The sequence below is a fragment of the Pezoporus wallicus genome, unplaced genomic scaffold, assembly GCF_028554395.1.
Source record: "Pezoporus wallicus isolate ANWC-B61680 ecotype Strahan unplaced genomic scaffold, APGP_CSIRO_Pwel_v1 contig_14278, whole genome shotgun sequence".
Classification (NCBI taxonomy): Eukaryota; Metazoa; Chordata; class Aves; order Psittaciformes; family Psittacidae; genus Pezoporus; species Pezoporus wallicus.
The window spans coordinates 1-21,552 of NW_026636164.1; the positions used below are offsets into that span (position 1 = coordinate 1).

The 21,552-nt window shown below is 58.9% G+C and overlaps 2 protein-coding genes across 2 annotated transcripts; one reads left to right on the plus strand and one right to left on the minus strand.

The window, feature by feature from the left end:
- Positions 1-940: 940 nt before the first annotated feature.
- PRMT5 (protein arginine methyltransferase 5) lies at positions 941-13,188 on the plus strand (the record flags this gene model as incomplete). Its single annotated transcript, XM_057399136.1, has 7 exons — positions 941-1,104; positions 3,043-3,204; positions 5,097-5,174; positions 5,258-5,316; positions 6,330-6,452; positions 12,847-13,022; positions 13,178-13,188. Coding segments are annotated over 7 exons (773 nt in total), but the record flags the coding sequence as incomplete, so codon positions are not given.
- A 1,296-nt stretch (positions 13,189-14,484) lies between these two features.
- Positions 14,485-21,210, minus strand: LOC130593764 (SKI2 subunit of superkiller complex protein-like; the record flags this gene model as incomplete). The annotated part of the gene is made up of 5 exons (XM_057399137.1): positions 14,485-14,635; positions 16,154-16,260; positions 17,259-17,343; positions 19,006-19,152; positions 21,065-21,210. Coding segments are annotated over 5 exons (636 nt in total), but the record flags the coding sequence as incomplete, so codon positions are not given.
- Between the last annotated feature and the right edge of the window lie 342 nt (positions 21,211-21,552).

A 21,552-nucleotide genomic window follows, 5' to 3' on the forward strand; every position in this document is an offset into this window, starting at 1 on the left:
ATCCCCCAGCCCCATAGCGACCCCCCCTTTCCCCATCCCCCAGCCCCATAGCGACCCCCCCCATTCCCCATCCCCCAGCCCCATAGCGACCCCCCCATTCCCCATCCCCCAGCCCCATAGCGACCCCCCCATTCCCCATCCCCCAGCCCCATAGCGACCCCCCCATTCCCCATCCCCCAGCCCCATAGCGACACCCCCATACCCCATCCCCCGACCCCCCCATTCCCCATCCCCCCGCCCCATAGCGACCCCCCCCCATTCCCCATCCCCCAGCCCCATAGCGACCCCCCCATTCCCCATCCCCCAGCCCCATAGCGACCCCCCCCATTCCCCATCCCCCAGCCCCATAGCGAGCCCCCCCCATTCCCCATCCCCCAGCCCCATAGCGACCCCCCCCATTCCCCATACCCCAGCCCCATAGGGACCCCCCCCTTCCCCATCCCCCAGCCCCATAGCGACCCCCCATTCCCCATCCCCCAGCCCCATATTCCCCATCCCCCAGCCCCATAGCGACCCCCATTCCCCATCCCCCAGCCCCATAGCGACCCCCCATTCCCCATCCCCCAGCCCCATAGCGACACCCCCCATACCCCAGCCCCATAACAACCCCCTTAACCTTTCATTCCCCATCCCCCAGCCCCATAGCGACCCCCCTTAACCCCCCATTCCCCATACCCCAGCCCCATAGCAACCCCCCTTACCCCCCCATTCCCCATACCCCAGCCCCATAGCGACCCCCCCATACCCCAGCCCCATAACAACCCCCTTAACCCCCCCCTTTCCCATATCCCAGCCCCATAACAACCCCCCTTAACCCCCCATTCCCCATCCCCCAGCCCCATAGCGCCCCCCCCATTCCCCATCCCCCAGCCCCATAGCGACCCCCCCCCATTCCCCATCCCCCAGCCCCATAGCGACCCCCATTCTCCCCCTACCCCAGCCCTAGAGGTGGGGCCGGACCTGCCCTCCAACGCCGCCCTAGAGCGCTGGTTGGGGGAGCCCCTGAAGGCCGCCCTGCTGCCCACCAGCCTCTTCCTCACCAACAAGAAGGGGTTCCCCGTGCTCTCCAGGCCCCACCAGCGCCTCCTCGCCCGGCTCCTTAAGGTATGGGGGGAGATGGGGGGTCTATGGGGTGTCTATGGGGGTCTATGGGGGTCTATGGGGGTCTATGGGGTGTCTATGGGGGGTCTATGGGGGGTCTATGGGGGTCTGTGGGGGTCTATGGGGGTCTATGGGGTGTCTATGGGGGTCTATGGGGGTCTGTGGGGGTCTATGGGGGTCTATGGGGGGTCTATGGGGGTCTATGGGGGTCTGTGGGGGTCTATGGGGGTCTGTGGGGGTCTATGGGGGGTCTATGGGGGTCTATGGGGGGTCTATGGGGGGTCTATGGGGGTCTATGGGGGGTCTATGGGGGTCTATGGGGGGTCTATGGGGGGTCTATGGGGGTCTATGGGGGTCTATGGGGGGTCTATGGGGGTCTATGGGGGGTCTATGGGGTGTCTATGGGGGTCTATGGGGGGTCTATGGGGGTCTATGGGGGTCTATGGGGGGTCTATGGGGGTCTATGGGGGGTCTATGGGGGTCTATGGGGGTCTATGGGGGTCTATGGGGGTCTATGGGGGGTCTATGGGGGTCTATGGGGGTCTATGGGGGTCTATGGGGGGTCTATGGGGGTCTATGGGGGTCTATGGGGGGTCTATGGGGGTCTATGGGGGTCTATGGGGTGTCTATGGGGGTCTATGGGGGTCTATGGGGGTCTATGGGGTGTCTATGGGGGTCTATGGGGGTCTATGGGGGTCTATGGGGGTCTATGGGGGTCTATGAGGGGGGGGGTCTATGGGGGTCTATGGGGGTCTATGGGGGGTCTATGGGGGGTCTATGGGGGTCTATGGGGGTCTATGGGGGGGTCTATGGGGGTCTATGGGGGGTCTATGGGGGGTCTATGGGGGTCTGTGGTTTCTATGGGGGTCTATGGGGCTCTATGGTGTGTCTATGGGGGTCTATGGGGTGTCTATGGGGGTCTGTGGTTTCTATGGGGGTCTATGGGTTGTCTATGGGGGTCTGTGGGGTGTCTGGGGGTCTATGGGGCTCTATGGGGTGTCTATATGGCTCTGTGGGGTTTCTATGGGGGTCTATGGGGGGTCTATGGGAGTCTGTGGTTTCTATGGGGGTCTGTGGGGTGTCTATGGGGCTCTGTGGGGTCTGTATGGGGCTCTGTGGGGTTTCTATGGGGGTCCATGGGGTGTCTATGTGGCTCTATGGGGTGTCTATGGGGTGTCTATGGGGGTCCGTGGGGTGTCTATGTGGCTCCATGGGGTGTCTATGGGGTTCTATAAGGTGTCTGTGAGGTGTCTATGGGGCTCTATAGGGCTCTATGGAGTGTCTGTGGGTCTCTATGGGGTCTCTATGGGGTCTCTATGGGGTATCTGAGGGGGTCTATGGGGCTCTATGGGGTGTCTATAGGGCTCTGTGTGGTGTCTGTGGATCTCTATGGGTCTCTATGGGTCTCTATGGGTCTCTATGTGTCTCTATGGGTCTCTATGGGTCTCTATGTGTCTCTATGGGTCTCTATGTGTCTCTATGTGTCTCTATGGATCTCTATGGGTCTCTATGTGTCTCTATGGGTCTCTATGGGTCCCTATGGGTCTCTCTGGACCCCTATGGGTCTCTATGGGGTGTCTATGGGTCTCTATGGGTCTCTATGGGTCTCTATGGGGTGTCTATGGGTCCCTATGGGTCTCTATGGGTCTCTATGGGTCCCTATGGGTCCCTATGGTTCTCTATGGGTCCCTATGGGTCCCTATGGGTCCCTATGGTTCTCTATGGGTCCCTATGGGTCCCTATGGGTCCCTATGGTTCTCTATGGGTCCCTATGGGTCCCTATGGATCTCTATGGGTCCCTATGGGTCCCTATGGATCTCTATGGGTCCCTATGGGTCCCTATGGATCTCTATGGGTCCCTATGGGTCCCTATGGATCTCTATGGGTCCCTACGTGATCTCTCTGTACCCCCACCGTCCCCCCCTGTGCCCGCCCCCCAAGTTGGAGGTGCAGGTGGTGCTGACGGGCGCCCCCCGCCATGGGGGGAAGCCCCTGGCTTCCTACCTGCAGTACCTGGAACATGTGGGGCAGCACCGGCCCCCCCCCTCGGCCTATGAGCTCTTCGCTAGGGGCTACGAGGATTACCTGCAGAGCCCCCTGCAGGTTGGGGGGCCGCTATGGGGCTGGAGGGGGGGGGGCTGTGGGGCTGGGAATGGGGTCTGTGGGGCTGGGAATGGGGTTTGTGGGGCTGGGAATGGGGTTCTATGGGGCTGGGAATGGGGGTCTATGGGGCTTGGAATGGGGTTTGTGTGGCTGGGAATGGGGTTTGTGGGGTGGGAATGGGGTCTGTGGGGCTGGGAATGGGGTTTGTGGGGCTGGGAATGGGTTCTATGGGGCTGGGAATGGGGTTCTATGGGGCTGGGAATGGGGTTTGTGGGGCTGGGAATGGGGTTCTATGGGGCTGGGAATGGGGTTCTATGGGGCTGGGAATGGGGTTCTATGGGGCTGGGAATGGGGTTTGTGGGGGTTGGAATGGGTTCTATGGGGCTGGGAATGGGGTTCTATGGGGCTGGGAATGGGGTTTGTGGGGCTGGGAATGGGGTCTATGGGGTTTGGAATGGGGTCTATGGGGCTGGGAATGGGGTTTGTGGGGCTGGGAATGGGGTCTATGGGGCTGGGAATGGGGTCTATGGGGCTGGGAATGGGGTTTGTGGGGCTGGGAATGGGTTCTATGGGGCTGGGAATGGGGTCTATGGGGCTGGGAATGGGTTCTATGGGGCTGGGAATGGGGTTCTATGGGGCTGGGAATGGGGTTCTATGGGGCTGGGAATGGGGTTCTATGGGGCTGGGAATGGGGTTTGTGGGGCTGGGAATGGGGTTTGTGGGGCTGGGAATGGGGTTTGTGGGGCTGGGAATGGGGTGGGGCTATGGGGCTGGGAATGGGGTTCTGTGGGGCTGGGAATGGGGTTCTATGGGGCTGGGAATGGGGTCTATGGGGCTGGGAATGGGGTCTATGGGGCTGGGAATGGGGTTCTATGGGGCTGGGAATGGGTTCTATGGGGCTGGGAATGGGGTTTGTGGGGCTGGGAATGGGTTCTATGGGGCTGGGAATGGGTTCTATGGGGCTGGGAATGGGGTTTGTGGGGCTGGGAATGGGGTTTGTGGGGCTGGGAATGGGGTCTATGGGGCTGGGAATGGGGTTTGTGGGGCTGGGAATGGGGTTTGTGGGGCTGGAATGGGGTCTATGGGGCTGGGAATGGGGTCTATGGGGCTGGGAATGGGGTTTGTGGGGGTTGGAATGGGGTTTGTGGGGCTGGGAATGGGGTTCTATGGGGCTGGGAATGGGGTTTGTGGGGCTGGGAATGGGGTTTGTGGGGCTGGGAATGGGGTGGGGTTGGAATGGGTTCTATGGGGCTGGGAATGGGGTCTGTGGGGCTGGGAATGGGGTTTGTGGGGCTGGGAATGGGGTCTATGGGGCTTGGAATGGGTTCTATGGGGTTTGGAATGGGTTCTATGGGGCTGGGAATGGGGTCTGTGGGGCTGGGAATGGGGTTTGTGGGGCTGGGAATGGGGTTCTATGGGGTTTGGAATGGGTTCTATGGGGCTGGGAATGGGGTTCTATGGGGCTGAGAATGGGGTCTATGGGGTTGGAGGGTTCCTATGGGGGTAAATGTGGAGTGGAAGGGGGCGTGGCCTGCCCATATATGGGGTTAAATGGGTTCTATGGGGCAGGGAAGGGGGCGTGGCCTGCCCATATATGGGGTTAAATGGTTCTATGGGGCAGGGAAGGGGGCGTGGCCTGCCCATATATGGGGTTAAATGGGTTCTATGGGGCAGGGAAGGGGGCGTGGCCTGCCCATATATGGGGTTAAATGGTTCTATGGGGCGGGGGAAAGGGGGGCGTGGCCTGCCTATATATGGAAATGGGTCGTATGGGGAGTGGAAGGGGGCGTGGCCTGCCCATATATGGAGTCAAATGGGTCTTGTGGGGAGTGGAAGTGGGCGTGGCCTGCCCATATATGGGGCTCACAGGCCACGCCCCCTTCTCCCCATAGCCCCTTATGGACAACCTGGAGTCGCAGACCTATGAGGTGTTCGAGAAGGATCCAATCAAATACTCCCAATACCAGCAGGTGGGCGGGGCCGAGGCCTCCCATTGGCTGCTGTCCCGCGCCTCATTAGCATAACCACGCCCCCCCTTTTACTTCCTTATAAGGCGATATATAGGTGCCTGCTCGACCGGGTGCCTGAGGAGGAGAAGGACACCAATGTGCAGTGAGTGCTATGGGGCGCCCCACATCGCTATGGGGCACCCCACATCGCTATGGGGCACCCTTGCACCCCACTTATGGGTCCCTATGGGGTGCCCCACATCCCTATGGGTCCCTCTGCACCTCACGGGTCCTTTGGGGAACCCCATACGCCATCTGTGGGGTGCCCCACATCCCTATGGGGCACCCCTGCACCCCACTTATGGGTCCCTATGGGTCCCCCTACCCCACTTATGGGTCCCTCTACCCCACTTACGGGTCCGTATACCTCACTTATGGGTCCCTATAGGTCCCCCAGCCCCACTTATGGGTCCCTATGAGTCCCCTCTACACCACTTATGGGTCCCTATGGGTCCCCCTACCCCACCTATGGGTCTCTACCCCACTTATGGGTCCCTCTTACCCCACTTATGGGTGGCTCTACCCCACTTATGGGTCCCTATGGGTCCCCCAGCCCCACTTATGGGTCCCTATGGGTCCCTCTACCCCACTTATGGGTCCCTCTACCCCACTTATGGGTCCCTATGGGTCCCCCAGCCCCACTTATGGGTCCCTATGAGTCCCCTCTACACCACTTATGGGTCCCTATGGGTCCCCCTACCCCACCTATGGGTCTCTACCCCACTTATGGGTCCCTCTTACCCCACTTATGGGTCCCTCTCCCCCACTTATGGGTCCCTATGGGTCCCCCAGCCCCACTTATGGGTCCCTATGGGTCCCTCTACCCCACTTATGGGTCCCTCTACCCCACTTATGGGTCCCTATGGGTCCCCCAGCCCCACTTATGGGTCCCTATGAGTCCCCTCTACACCACTTATGGGTCCCTATGGGTCCCTCTACCCCACTTATGGGTCCCCCAACCCCACTTACGGGTCCCCCAACCCCACTTATGGGTCCCTATGGGTTTGTCTATCCCACTTATGGGTCCCTATGGGTCTGTGTACCCCACTTATGGGTCCCTATGGGTCCCCGCTATGGGTCGCTATGGGGCGCCCCACACCTCGCTCTGCCCCATAGGGTGGTGATGGTGCTGGGGGCGGGGCGGGGGCCGCTGGTGAGCGCCGCCCTCCGAGCTTCCCGCCAGGCAGCGCGGCCAATCAGGGTCTACGCCGTGGAGAAGAACCCCAACGCCGTGGTCACGTGAGCGCTGCCCCATAGCGCTGCCCCATAGCGCTGCCCCATAGCCCTGCCCCATAGCGCTGCCCCGTAGCCCTGCCCCATAGCGCTGCCCTGTAGTGCTGCCCCATAGCGCTGCCCCATAGCGCTGCCCCATAGCGCTGCCCCATAGCCCTGCCCCATAGCGCTGCCCCATAGCGCTGCCCCATAGCCCTGCCCCATAGCGCTGCCCCATAGCCCTACACCATAGCCCTGTCCCATAGCGCTGCCCCATAGCCCTGCCCCGTAGCGCTGCCCCATAGCGCTGCCCCATAGCCCTGCCCCATAGCCCTGCCCTGTAGCGCTGCCCCATAGCGCTGCCCCATAGCCCTGCCCCATAGCGCTGCCCCATAGCCCTACACCATAGCCCTGTCCCATAGCGCTGCCCCATAGCCCTGCCCCGTAGCGCTGCCCCATAGCGCTGCCCCATAGCCCTGCCCCATAGCGCTGCCCCATAGCGCTGCCCCGTAGCGCTGCCCCATAGCACTGCCCCATAGCGCTGCCCCATAGCCCTGCCCCATAGCCCTGCCCCATAGCACTGCCCCATAGCGCTGCCCCATAGCCCTGCCCCATAGCCCTGCCCCATAGCGCTGCCCCTTAGCCCTGCCCCATAGCGCTGCCCCATAGCCCTGCCCCATAGCGCTGCCCCATAGCCCTGCCCCATAGCGCTGCCCCGTAGTGCTGCCCCATAGCGCTGCCCCATAGCCCTGCCCCATAGCGCTGCCCCATAGCCCTGCCCCATAGCCCTGCCCCATAGCCCTGCCCCATAGTGCTGCCCCATAGCCCTGCCCCATAGCGCTGCCCCATAGCCCTGCCCCGTAGCGCTGCCCCATAGCCCTACACCATAGCCCTGTCCCATAGCGCTGCCCCATAGCCCTGCCCCGTAGCGCTGCCCCATAGCGCTGCCCCATAGCCCTGCCCCATAGTGCTGCCCCTTAATGCTGCCCCTTAGTGCTGCCCCATAGCGCTGCCCCATAGCACTGCCCCATAGCGCTGCCCCATAGCCCTACACCATAGCCCTGCCCCATAGCGCTGCCCCATAGCCCTGCCCCATAGCGCTGCCCCATAGCCCTACACCATAGCCCTGTCCCATAGCGCTGCCCCATAGCCCTGCCCCATAGCCCTGCCCCGTAGCGCTGCCCCATAGCGCTGCCCCATAGCCCTGCCCCATAGCGCTGCCCCATAGCCCTGCACCATAGCCCTGTCCCATAGCGCTGCCCCATAGCCCTGCCCCGTAGCGCTGCCCCATAGCGCTGCCCCATAGCCCTGCCCCATAGCGCTGCCCAATAGCGCTGCCCCATAGAGCTGCCCCATGGCCCTGCCCCATAGCGCTGCCCCATGGCGCTCCCCCATGCCTCTGCCCCATGGCGCTCCCCCATGCCTCTGCCCCATGGCGCTCCCCCATAGCCCTGCCCCATAGAGCTGCCCCGTAGCGCTGCCCCGTAGCCCTGCCTCATAGCGCTGCCCCATAGCGCTGCCCCATAGCCCTGCCCCATAGCCCTACACCATAGCCCTGCCCCATAGCGCTGCCCCATAGCCCTGCCCCATAGCCCTGTCCCATAGCGCTGCCCCATAGCCCTGCCCCATAGCGCTGCCCCATAGCCCTACACCATAGCCCTGCCCCATAGCGCTGCCCCATAGCGCTGCCCCATAGCGTTGCCCCGTAGCCCTGCCCCGTAGCGCTGCCCCGTAGCGCTGCCCCATAGCCCTGCCCCATAGCGCTGCCCCATAGCCCTGCCCCGTAGCGCTGCCCCATAGCCCTACACCATAGCCCTGTCCCATAGCGCTGCCCCATAGCCCTGCCCCATAGCGCTGCCCCATAGCCCTGCCCCATAGCGCTGCCCTGTAGTGCTGCCCCATAGCCCTGCCCCATAGCCCTGCCCCATAGCCCTGCCCCATAGCACTGCCCCGTAGCGCTGCCCCATAGCCCTACACCATTGCCCTGTCCCATAGCGCTGCCCCATAGCCCTGCCCCATAGCCCTGCCCCGTAGCGCTGCCCCATAGCCCTGCCCCATAGCGCTGCCCCATAGCGCTGCCCCATAGCCCTGCCCCATAGTGCTGCCCCTTAGTGCTGCCCCATAGCCCTGCCCCATAGCCCTGCCCCATAGCGCTGCCCCATAGCGCTGCCCCGTAGCCCTGCCCCATAGCACTGCCCCGTAGCGCTGCCCCATAGCCCTACACCATAGCGCTGCCCCATAGCGCTGCCCCATAGCCCTGCCCCATAGCGCTGCCCCATAGCCCTGCCCCATAGCCCTGCCCCATAGTGCCCCCATAGAGCGGGGGGCGGGGGGGGGATGTCCATAGAGACATCATAGGGCCCCACAGAGCCCTATAGAGACCCCATACAGCCACATAGAAACCCCATAGAGCCCCATAGAAACCCCATAGATCCCCATAGAGACCCCATATAGCCCCATAGATCCCCATAGAGACCCCATACAGCCCCATAGAGACATCACAGAAACCCCATAGAGACCCCGTAGACCCCCCCCTTGGTATCCTGTAGAGCCCCATAGAAACCCCATAGCCCGCCATAGCGCCCCATAGCCACCCCATAGCCACCCCATAGGCCCCCATAGACACCCCATAGACCCCCATAGACACCCCATAGACCCGCATAGACTCCCCATAGCCGCCCCATAGCCACCCCATAGCGCCCCATAGCCGCCCCCTATCCCCCGCAGGCTGCAGAGCTGGCAGTACGAGGAGTGGGGGGCGCAGGTGACGGTTGTGGGGCAGGACATGAGGGGCTGGAGCCCCCCATAGACCCCCATAGAGCCCCATAGAGCCCCATAGACACCCCATAGACACCCATAGACACCCCATAGCCACCCCATAGACACCCATAGACCCCCATAGACACCCCATAGCCACCCCATAGACACCCCATAGACCCCCATAGACACCCCATAGCCACCCCATAGACACCCCATAGACCCCCCATAGACCCCCCATAGAGACCCCATAGACTCCCCATAGACACCCCATAGACCCCCATAGGCACCCCATAGACCCCCATAGACACCCCATAGACCCCCATAGCCACCCCATAGACCCCCATAGACACCCCATAGCCACCCCATAGATACCCATAGACCCCCATAGACACCCCATAGCCACCCCATAGACACCCCATAGACCCCCATAGACACCCCATAGCCACCCCATAGACACCCCATAGACCCCCCATAGACACCCCATAGCCACCCCATAGACACCCCATAGCGCCCCATAGACACCCCATAGACCCCCATAGACACCCCATAGACCCCGCATATTCACCCCATAGACACCCCATAGACACCCCATAGCGCCCCATATTACACCCCATAGACCCCCATAGACACCCCATAGCCACCCCATAGACACCCCACAGACATCCCATAGATGCCTATAGACACCCACAGGCACCCCATAGACACCCCATAGGCACCCTATAGCTGCCCCATAGACACCCATAGGCACCCCATAGACCCCCATAGACCCCCCATAGACCCCCATAGACCCCCATAGAGCCCCATAGACCCCCCATAGACCCCCATAGACCCCCCACAGACCCCCCATAGACCCCCATAGACCCCCCATAGACACCCCATAGCGCCCCATAGACACCCCATAGACACCCCATAGACACCCCATAGCGCCCCATAGACCCCCATAGACACCCCATAGCCACCCCATAGCCGCCCCATAGCCGCCCCCTATCCCCCGCAGGCTGCAGAGCTGGCAGTACGAGGAGTGGGGGGCGCAGGTGACGGTTGTGGGGCAGGACATGAGGGGCTGGAGCCCCCCATAGACCCCCATAGACCCCCATAGACCCCCATAGAGCCCCATAGACACCCCATAGCCACCCCATAGACACCCCATAGACCCCCATAGACACCCCATAGACACCCCATAGACCCCCATAGACACCCCATAGACACCCCATAGCGCCCCATAGACACCCCATAGACACCCATAGACCCCCATAGACACCCCATAGACACCCCATAGCCCCCCATAGCCACCCCATAGCGCCCCATAGACACCCCATAGACACCCCATAGACCCCCATAGACACCCCATAGCCGCCCCATAGCCGCCCCCTATCCCCCGCAGGCTGCAGAGCTGGCAGTACGAGGAGTGGGGGGCGCAGGTGACGGTTGTGGGGCAGGACATGAGGGGCTGGAGCCCCCCATAGACCCCCATAGACCCCCATAGAGCCCCATAGACACCCCATAGACCCCCATAGACACCCCATAGACACCCCATAGACCCCCATAGCCACCCCATAGACACCCCATAGACCCCCATAGACACCCCATAGCCACCCCATAGCGCCCCATAGACACCCCATAGACCCCCATAGAGCCCCATAGAGCCCCATAGACACCCCATAGACCCCCATAGCCACCCCATAGACACCCCATAGCGCCCCATAGACACCCCCTATCCCCCGCAGGCTGCAGAGCTGGCAGTACGAGGAGTGGGGGGCGCAGGTGACGGTTGTGGGGCAGGACATGAGGGGCTGGAGCCCCCCATAGACCCCCATAGACACCCCATAGACCCCCATAGATGCCCATAGACCCCCCATAGCCACCCCATAGACCCCCATAGATGTCACATAGACCCCCATAGACACCCCATAGACCCCCATAGACACCCCATAGACCCCCATAGACCCCCATAGCGCCCCATAGACACCCCATAGCGCCCCATAGACACCCCATAGACACCCCATAGACACCCCATAGCCACCCCATAGACACCCCATAGACCCCCATAGACACCCCATAGACACCCCATAGCCACCCCATAGCGCCCCATAGCCGCCCCCTATCCCCCGCAGGCTGCAGAGCTGGCAGTACGAGGAGTGGGGGGCGCAGGTGACGGTTGTGGGGCAGGACATGAGGGGCTGGAGCCCCCCATAGACCCCCATAGACCCCCATAGACCCCCATAGAGCCCCATAGACACCCCATAGCCACCCCATAGACACCCCATAGACCCCCATAGACACCCCATAGACACCCCATAGACCCCCATAGACACCCCATAGACACCCCATAGCGCCCCATAGACACCCCATAGACACCCATAGACCCCCATAGACACCCCATAGACACCCCATAGACACCCCATAGACACCCCATAGACACCCCATAGCGCCCCATAGACACCCCATAGCCGCCCCATAGCCGCCCCCTATCCCCCGCAGGCTGCAGAGCTGGCAGTACGAGGAGTGGGGGGCGCAGGTGACGGTTGTGGGGCAGGACATGAGGGGCTGGAGCCCCCCATAGACCCCCATAGACCCCCATAGACCCCCATAGACACCCCATAGCGCCCCATAGACACGCCATAGACTCACCATAGACACCCCATAGCCACCCCATAGACACCCCATAGACCCCCATAGACACCCCATAGCCACCCCATAGCCACCCCATAGCGCCCCATAGCCGCCCCCTATCCCCCGCAGGCTGCAGAGCTGGCAGTACGAGGAGTGGGGGGCGCAGGTGACGGTTGTGGGGCAGGACATGAGGGGCTGGAGCCCCCCATAGACCCCCATAGAGCCCCATAGAGCCCCATAGACACCCCATAGACACCCATAGACACCCCATAGCCACCCCATAGACACCCATAGACCCCCATAGACACCCCATAGCCACCCCATAGACACCCCATAGACCCCCATAGACACCCCATAGCCACCCCATAGACACCCCATAGACCCCCCATAGACACCCCATAGCCACCCCATAGACACCCCATAGCGCCCCATAGACACCCCATAGACCCCCATAGGCACCCCATAGACCCCCATAGACACCCCATAGACCCCCATAGCCACCCCATAGACCCCCATAGACACCCCATAGCCACCCCACAGACACCCCATAGCCACCCATAGACCCCCATAGAACTCCATAGACACCCCATAGACACCCCATAGACCCCCATACACACCCCATACACACCCCATAGCCACCCCATAGACTCCCATAGGCCCCATAGACACCCCATAGCCACCCCATAGACACCCCATAGCGCCCCATAGACACCCCATAGACCCCCATAGACACCCCATAGCACCCCATAGACACCCCATAGACACCCCATAGCGCCCCATAGACACCCCATAGACCCCCATAGACACCCCATAGCCACCCCATAGACACCCCATAGACACCCCATAGACCCCCATAGCCACCCCATAGACACCCCATAGACACCCCATAGACACCCCATAGACCCCCATAGACCCCCATAGAGCCCCATAGACACCCCATAGACACCCCATAGACACCCCATAGACACCCCATAGCCACCCCATAGACCCCCATAGACACCCCATAGCCACCCCATAGCGCCCCATAGCCGCCCCCTATCCCCCGCAGGCTGCAGAGCTGGCAGTACGAGGAGTGGGGGGCGCAGGTGACGGTTGTGGGGCAGGACATGAGGGGCTGGAGCCCCCCCGAGGGCGCCGACCTCGTGGTCTCCGAGCTCTTGGGTTCCTTTGGGGACAACGAATTGAGCCCCGAGTGCCTGGATGGGGCCCAGCACTGCCTCAAGGGTGGGGATTATGGGATGGAGAGGGGGATCTATGGGGTTCTGTGGGGTTTAATGGGGTTCTATGGGGTTAGAATGGGGTTCTATGGGGTTATAATGGGGTTAGAATGGGGTTAGAATGGGGTTCTATGGGGTTATAATGGGGTTCTGTGGGGTTAGAATGGGGTTAGAATGGGGTTCTAATGGGGTTTAATGGGGTTATAATGGGGTTCTATGGGGTTTAATGGGGTTCTATGGGGTTATAATGGGGTTTAATGGGGTTATAATGGGGTTCTATGGGGTTAGAATGGGGTGGGGTGTCCATGGGGTGTCTATGGGGCTGGGGATAGGGTGTCTATGGGGGGTCTATGGTGGGGTCTATGGGGTGTCCATGGGGTGTCTATGGGGCAGGGGATAGGGTGTCTATGGGGGGTCTATGGGGTGTCTATGGGGGGGTCTATGGGGTGTCCATGGGGTGTCTATGGGGCTGGGGATAGGGTGTCTATGGGGGGTCTATGGGGTGTCTATGGGGGTGTCCATGGGGTCTCTATAGGGTGTCCATGGGGTCTCTATAGGGTGTCCATGGGGTCTCTATAGGGTGTCTATGGGGGTGTCCATGGGGTCTCTATAGGGTGTCTATGGGGTGTCCATGGGGTCTCTATAGGGTGTCCATGGGGTCTCTATAGGGTGTCCATGGGGTCTCTATAGGGTGTCTATGGGGTGTCCATGGGGTCTCTATAGGGTGTCTATGGGGGGGGTCTATGGAGTGTCCACGGGGTCTCTCTCTATGGTCAATGGGCCTCAATGGGTGTCAATGGGGCTCCATGGGTCTCAATGGGTCTCTCTCTATGGTCTCTATGGGTCTCTATGGTTCACTATGGGTCTCTATGGCTCTCTATGGGTCTCTATGGGTCTCTATGGGTCTCTATGGTCTCTATGGGTCTCTATGGGTCTCTACGGGGTCTCTATGGTCTCTATGGGTGCCTATGGGTCACTATGGGACTCTATGGGTCTCTATAGTCACAATGGGTCTGTATGGGTCTGTATGGGTCTCTATGGGTCTCTACGGGGTCTCTATGGTCTCTATGGGTGCCTATGGGTCTCTATGGGTCTCTATAGTCTCTATGGGTCTCTATGGGTCCCTATGTGTTCCTATGGATCCCTATGTTCCCTATGGCTCCCTATGGGTCCCTATGGCTCCCTATGTGTCCCTATGTGTCCCTATGGGTCTCTATGGGTCTCTATGTGTCCCTATGGATCTCTATGGGTCCCTATGTATCCCTATGGCTCCCTATGTGTCCCTATGGGTCTCTATGGCTCTCTATGTGTCCCTATGGGTCCCTATGGGTCCCTATGGGTCCCTATGGGTCTCTATGGCTCTCTATGTATCCCTATGTGTCCCTATGGATCTCTATGGGTCCCTATGGCTCCCTATGTGTCCCTATGGGTCTCTATGGGTCCCATGGGTCCCCCGGGTCCCCCCGTGCTCACCCCTGTGTGTTGAGGGCCCCGTGTGCATCCAGCAGCAGGAAGAGCTGCTCGCGGCTGCGGGGCCCCTGCCCCGTGTACAGGAAGTGCTGGAGCGGCACCGGGCGGCGCTGGGTGCTCAGCACCCGCAGGCACCGCCGCTTCGTGCGGCTTTGGGGGGGGACACGGGGGGAGGACACCCGAATAGACACAAATCAGAGCAAAATCGGACAAAAACAACCCAAAATCGGAACAAAACAGCCCAAAATACATCAAAATCGGCCCAAAATACCCCCAAATCGGACAAAAACAACCCAAAATCGGAACAAAACAGCCCAAAATACATCAAAATCAGCCCAAAATACCCCAAAATCGGACCAAAATATCCCAAAATACCCCAAAATCGGACAAAATACCCCAAAATCGGACCAAAATACCCCAAAACCCCCAAATCGGACAAAATACCCCAAAATCGGACCAAAATATCCCAAAATACCCCAAAATCGGACAAAATACCCCAAATCGGAACAAAACAACCCAAAATACCCCAAAATCGGACCAAAATACCCCAATACCCCAAAATCAGACCAAAATACGCCAAAATCGGAACAAAACAGCACAAAATACATCAAAATCAGCACAAAATACCCCAAAATCGGACCAAAATATCCCAAAATACACCAAAATCGGACAAAATACCCCAAATCGGAACAAAATATCCCAAAATACCCCCAAATCGGACCAAAATACCCCAATACCCCAAAATCAGACCAAAATACCCCAAAATCGGACAAAAACAACCCAAAATCGGAACAAAACAGCACAAAATACATCAAAATCAGCACAAAATACCCCAAAATCGGACAAAAACAACCCAAAATCGGCCCCAAACAACCCAAAATACCCCAAAATCGGACAAAATACCCCAAAATCGGACCAAAATACCCCAAAACCCCCAAATCGGACAAAATACCACAAAATCGGACCAAAATACGCCAAAATTTGTCCAAAATACCCCAAAATACATCAAAATCGGCCCAAAATACACCAAAATCGGACCAAAACAACAAAAAATACCCCAAAATCGGACAAAATACCCCCAAATCGGACCAAAATACCGCAAAATCGCACCAAAATACCGCAAAATCGGCCCCAAACAACCCAAAATACCGCAAAATCGGACCAAAATACCGCAAAATCGCACCAAAATACCGCAAAATCGGACCAAAATACCCCCAAATCGGACCAAAATACCCCAAAATCAGCACAAATACACCCAGAAACACCCCACTGCCCCACTGCCCCATTACCCCATTGCCCCCATTGCCCCCCATTGCCCCCATTGCCCCCCATTGCCCCCATTGCCCCCCATTGCCCCCATTGCCCCCCATTGCCCCCATTGCCCCCCATTGCCCCCCATTGCCCCCATTGCCCCCCATTCCCCCCCATTGCCCCCCATTGCCCCCATTGCCCCCCATTGCCCCCATTGCCCCCATTGCCCCCCATTGCCCCCATTGCCCCCCATTGCCCCCATTGCCCCCCATTGCCCCATTGCCCCCCATTGCCCCATTACCCCATTGCCCCCATTGACCCCCTTTACCCCATTGCCCCCCATTGCCCCCTTTACCCCATTGCCCCATTGCCCCCCATTGCCCCCCATTGCCCCCCACTGCCCCACTGCCCCCTTACCCGACCCACTGAGCGAACTCCATGGCGTTGGGGATGGTGGCGCTGAGCAGGACGAGCTTCACGTGCTCGGGCAGCATGATGAGAACCTCCTCCCACACCACCCCGCGCTGTGGGGCAGACCCATAGAGACCCACGGAGACACATGGAGACCCACAGAGACCCATAGAGACCCACGGAGACCCATAGAGACCCATAGAGACCCCATGGAGACCCATAGAGACCCATAAAGACCCACGGAGACACATAGGGAGCCATGGAGACCCATAGAGACCCATAGAGACCCCATGGAGACCCATAGGGACCCATGGAGACCCATAGAGACCCCATGGAGACCCATAGGGACCCATGGAGACCCATAGAGACCCCATAGAGACCCATGGAAACCCACAGAGACTCATAGAGACCCAATAGAGATCCTATAGAGACCCCATAGAGACCCACGGAAACGCATACAGACCCACAGAGACCCCATAGAGACCCATGGAGACCCATAGAGACCCCATGGAGACCCCATAGAGACCCCATAGTGACCCATGGAGACCCCATAGTGACCCATAGAGACCCCAATAACCCCAATTGTGCCCCAAAGAAACCCCCAATAACCCCCATAGGGACCCCAATGAGATCCCCCCCAGCCCCATAGGACCCCCCCAACCCCACAGGACCCCCAATACCCCACATAGGGACCTCAATAAGACCCCCCCAGCCCCATAGGACCCCCAATAACCCCCATAGGGACCCCAATAACCCCCATAGGGACCTCAATAACCCCCATAGGACCCCCCCCAGCCCCATAGGACCCCCAATAACCCCCATAGAGACCCCAATAACCCCCATAGGGACCCCCATAGGACCCCCCCCAGCCCCATAGGACCCCCAATAACCCCCATAGGGACCCCAATAACCACCATAGGACCCCCCCAGCCCCATAGGACCTCCAATAACCCCCATAGGGACCCCAATAACCCCCATAGGGACCCCATAGGACCCCCTCCAGCCCCATAGGACCCCCAATAACCCCCATAGAGACCCCAATAACCCCCATAGGGACCCCATAGGACCCCCCCCATAGCCCCATAGGCGCCCCATAGCGGCCCCCCCTCACCTCAGCATCATTGATGTAATGGACCTCGTCGAAGATGACCCATTCCAGGTCCCGGATCACATCGGAGCCGTTGTAGAGCATGGAGCTATGGGGCAGAAAGAGGGGGTTTGGGGGTATTTGGGGGTATTTTGGGGTATTTTGGGCTGTTTTGAGGTGTTTTGGGGTATTTGGTTGTTTTTTGGGGTATTTGGGGCCGTTTTGAGGTGTTTTGGGGGTATTTGGGGGTGTTTTGGGGGTATATTGAGGTATATTTGGGGTGTATTTGGGGCTGGTTTGGGTGTATTTGGGGCTCTTTTGGGGGGTATTTTGGGGTGGTCTTGGTGTAATTTCACATAGTTTGGGTGTATTTTGGGCTTTTGGGGTGTATTTTGGGCTTTTTGGGGTGTATTTTGCTCTGGTTTGGGTGTATTTTGGGGTGTTTTGGGTCATGAGCAGGCAGGAGGCCTCTGGGTGAGTTTTGGGGTGCTTTATGTGTATTTTGGGCCATTTTGGGTTATTTTGGGGTGTTTAGGGTGCATTTTGGAGAGTTTTTGATGCATTTTGGGGGGGTTTGGCTGTATTTTGTGCTGGTTTGGCTGTTTTGGGGATATTTTGGGCTGTTCTGTGGGCATTTTGGGGTGATTTGGGTGCATTTTGGGCTGTTTGGGGCTATTTCAGGGTGGGTTTGGTGCATTTTGGGCTGGTTTGGGTGCAGTTTATGCTGTTTGGGGTGTATTTTGGGTGGTTTGGGGTGTATTTTAAGTGGTTTGGGGTGTTCTGGGTATATTTTGGGGTGATTTGGGTGCATTTTGGGCTGTTTGGGGCTATTTTGGGGTGGTTTTGGTGCATTTTGGGCTGTTTTGGGTGCATTTTGGGGTGATTTGAGTGCATTTGGGGCTGTTTGGGGTTATTTGGGGCTATTTTGGGGTGGTTTTGGTGCATTTTGGGCTGTTTCAGGTGCATTTTGGGCTGTTTTGGGTGCATTTTGGCGTGTTTCAGGTGCATTTTGCGCTGTTTCGGGTGCATTTTGGGGTGCTTTGGGTGCATTTTGGGCTGTTTGGGGTGCATTTTGGGCTGTTTGGGGCTATTTTGGGGTGGTTTTGGTGCATTTTAGGCTGTTTCGGGTGCATTTTGGGCTGTTTCAGGTGCATTTTGGGCTGTTTCGGGTGCATTTTGGGCTGTTTCGGGTGCATTTTGGGCTGTTTCGGGTGCATTTTGGGCTGTTTCAGGTGCATTTTGGGCTGTTTCAGGTGCATTTTGGGCTGTTTCGGGTGCATTTTGGGCTGTTTTGGGTGCATTTTGGGCTGTTTCGGGTGCATTTTGGGGTGTTTCAGGTGCATTTTGGGCTGTTTCGGGTGCATTTTGGGGTGTTTCGGGTGCATTTTGGGCTGTTTGGGGCTATTTTGGGGTGGTTTTGGTGCATTTTGGGCTGTTTCAGGTGCATTTTCGGGTGATTTGGGTGCATTTTGGGCTGTTTCGGGTGCATTTTGGGCTGTTTGGGGCTATTTTGGGGTGGTTTTGGTGCATTTTGGGCTGTTTGGGGCTATTTTGGGGTGATTTGGGTGCATTTTGGGCTGTTTCGGGTGCATTTTGGGCTGTTTGGGGCTATTTTGGGGTGGTTTTGGTGCATTTTGGGTTGTTTGGGGCTATTTTGGGGTGGTTTTGGTGCATTTTGGGCTGTTTCGGGTGCATTTTGGGCTGTTTGGGGCTATTTTGGGGTGGTTTTGGTGCATTTTGGGCTGTTTCAGGTGCATTTCGGGGCGCTCACCGCAGGATCTCGGTGGTCATGACCAGGCAGGAGGCCTCGGGGTGCAGTTGGACGTCCCCCGTGAGCAGCCCCACAGATCCAAAGGTGCTCCGGAAATCCCGGAACTTCTGGTTGGAAAGAGCCTTGATGGGAGACGTGTAAATGGAGCTGGGGAGGGAAATGGGGGGCAATGGGGGTCAATAGGGGGAGGAAATGGGGGGGAAATAGGAGGGACCCCCATGACCCCATAAGGAGCTTATAGGAGAGTATTAAGAGCCATAAAAGACAACAGCGACGCCTTGTGGCCACATTGGGTATTGCAGGAAAGGGGGGAGAGCTGGGTTTTGGGGGTGTTTTGGGTCTTTTGGAGGCGATTTTTGGGGTGAAAAAGGTCAATTTTGGGTCCGGGGGTGTTTAGAGACCCCCACTGATGATTGGGGACCACAATGTGGGGTCTGAGCACCCCAAAATGGGGCTTTATGCGATGGGTTTGGCGCTCTTAATGGGACCACCATGGCGCGACCTCTTGTGGCCACACTGGGTACTGCAGCAGCGCTAGGGCAGGGGGGCAGCTGCATTTTGGGGGTGTTTTGGGTCTTTTGGACGCGATTTTTGGGGTGAAAAAGGTCAATTTTGGGTCCGGGGGTGTTTAGAGACCCCCAATGATGGTTTGGGACCCCAATGTGGGGTCTGAGCACCCCAAAATGGGGCTTTATGCGATGGGTTTAGCGCTCTTAATGGCACCACCATGGCGCGACCTCTTGTGGCCACACTGGATACTGCAGCGGCGCTAGGGCGGGGGGGAGCTGCATTTTGGGGGTGTTTTGGGTCTTTTGGACGCGATTTTTGGGGTGAAAAAGGTCAATTTTGGGTCCGGGGGTGTTTAGAGACCCCCAATGATGGTTTGGGACCCCAATGTGGGGTCTGAGCACCCCAAAATGGGGCTTTATGCGATGGGTTTAGCGCTCTTAATGGCACCACCATGGCGCGACCTCTTGTGGCCACACTGGGTACTGCAGCGGCGCTAGGGCGGGGGGGAGCTGCATTTTGGGGGTGTTTTGGGTCTTTTGGAAGTGATTTTTGGGGTGAAAAAGGTCAATTTTGGGTCCGAGGTGTTTAGAGACCCCCAATGATGATTGGGGACCACAATGGGGGGGTCTGAGCACCCCAAAAAGGGGCTTTATGCGATGGGTTTAGCGCTCTTAATGGCACCACCATGGCGCGACCTCTTGTGGCCACACTGGGTACTGCAGCGGCGCTAGGGCAGGGGCGGAGCTGCATTTTGGGGGTGTTTTGGGTCTTTTGGAGGCGATTTTTAGGGTGAAAAAGGTCAATTGGGGTCCGGGGGTGTTTAGAGACCCCCAATGATGTTTGGGACCCCAATGTGGGGTCTGAGCACCCCAAAATGGGGCTTTATGCGATGGGTTTAGCGCTCTTAATGGCACCACCATGACGCGACCTCTTGTGGCCACACTGGGTACTGCAGCGGCGCTAGGGCGGGGGGGAGCTGCATTTTGGGGGTGTTTTGGGTCTTTTGGAAGTGATTTTTGGGGTGAAAAAGGTCAATTTTGGGTCCGAGGTGTTTAGAGACCCCCAATGATGATTGGGGACCCCAATGTGGGGTCTGAGCACCCCAAAATGGGGCCTTATGCGATGGGTTTAGCGCTCTTAATGGCACCACCATGACGCGACCTCTTGTGGCCACACTGGGTACTGCAGCAGCGCTAGGGCGGGGGGGAGCTGCATTTTGGGGGTGTTTTGGGTCTTTTGGAAGCGATTTTTGGGGTGAAAAAGGTCAATATGGGGTCCGGGAGTGTTTAGAGACCCCCAATGATGGTTTGGGACCCCAATGTGGGGTCTGAGCACCCCAAAATGGGGCTTTATGCGATGGGTTTGGCGCTCTTAATGGCACCACCATGACGCGACCTCTTGTGGCCACACTGGGTACTGCAGCGGCGCTAGAACAACATAGCAAAGGTGGGGGGGGGGGGGGGGGGGGTGTGTTTTGGGTGTGTTTTGCGCTTTCCAGAGGCTCTTTTTGGGCGGAAAAAAGGCGTTTTTGGGTGCGGGGGGGTCTCACCGGGCCATGTGTCGCTGTGCCAGGGCAATGGCGTACTCGGCGATGGCCGTTTTGCCCGCGGAAGTGTGCGCGGCCGCCAGCAGGGATTGCCCCCGCTCCAGGCACAGCACGGCCTGCAGCTGGAAGGGGTCCGGCTTAAAGGGCCACTGAGGAGAGGGGTACAACGACAGACGACGGCGTTGGAACCTCGCCGAAGAAAGCATGAAGGGTCCTTTAAGGAACTCCCAAAACCCCCTAGGACCCCCCCAAACCCCCTTAGGACCCCCCCAAACCCCCTTAGCACCCCCCAAACCCCTTTGGACCCCCCCAAACCCCCTTAGGACCCCCCCAAACCCCTCTTGGACCCCCCCAAACCCCTTAAGCCCCTCCCAAACCCCCTTAGGACCCCCCCAAACCCCTTAGGACCCCCCCAAACCCCTTTGGACCCCCCCAAACTTGGACCCCCCCAAACCCCCCTTAACCCCTCTTGGACCCCCCCAAACCCCTTA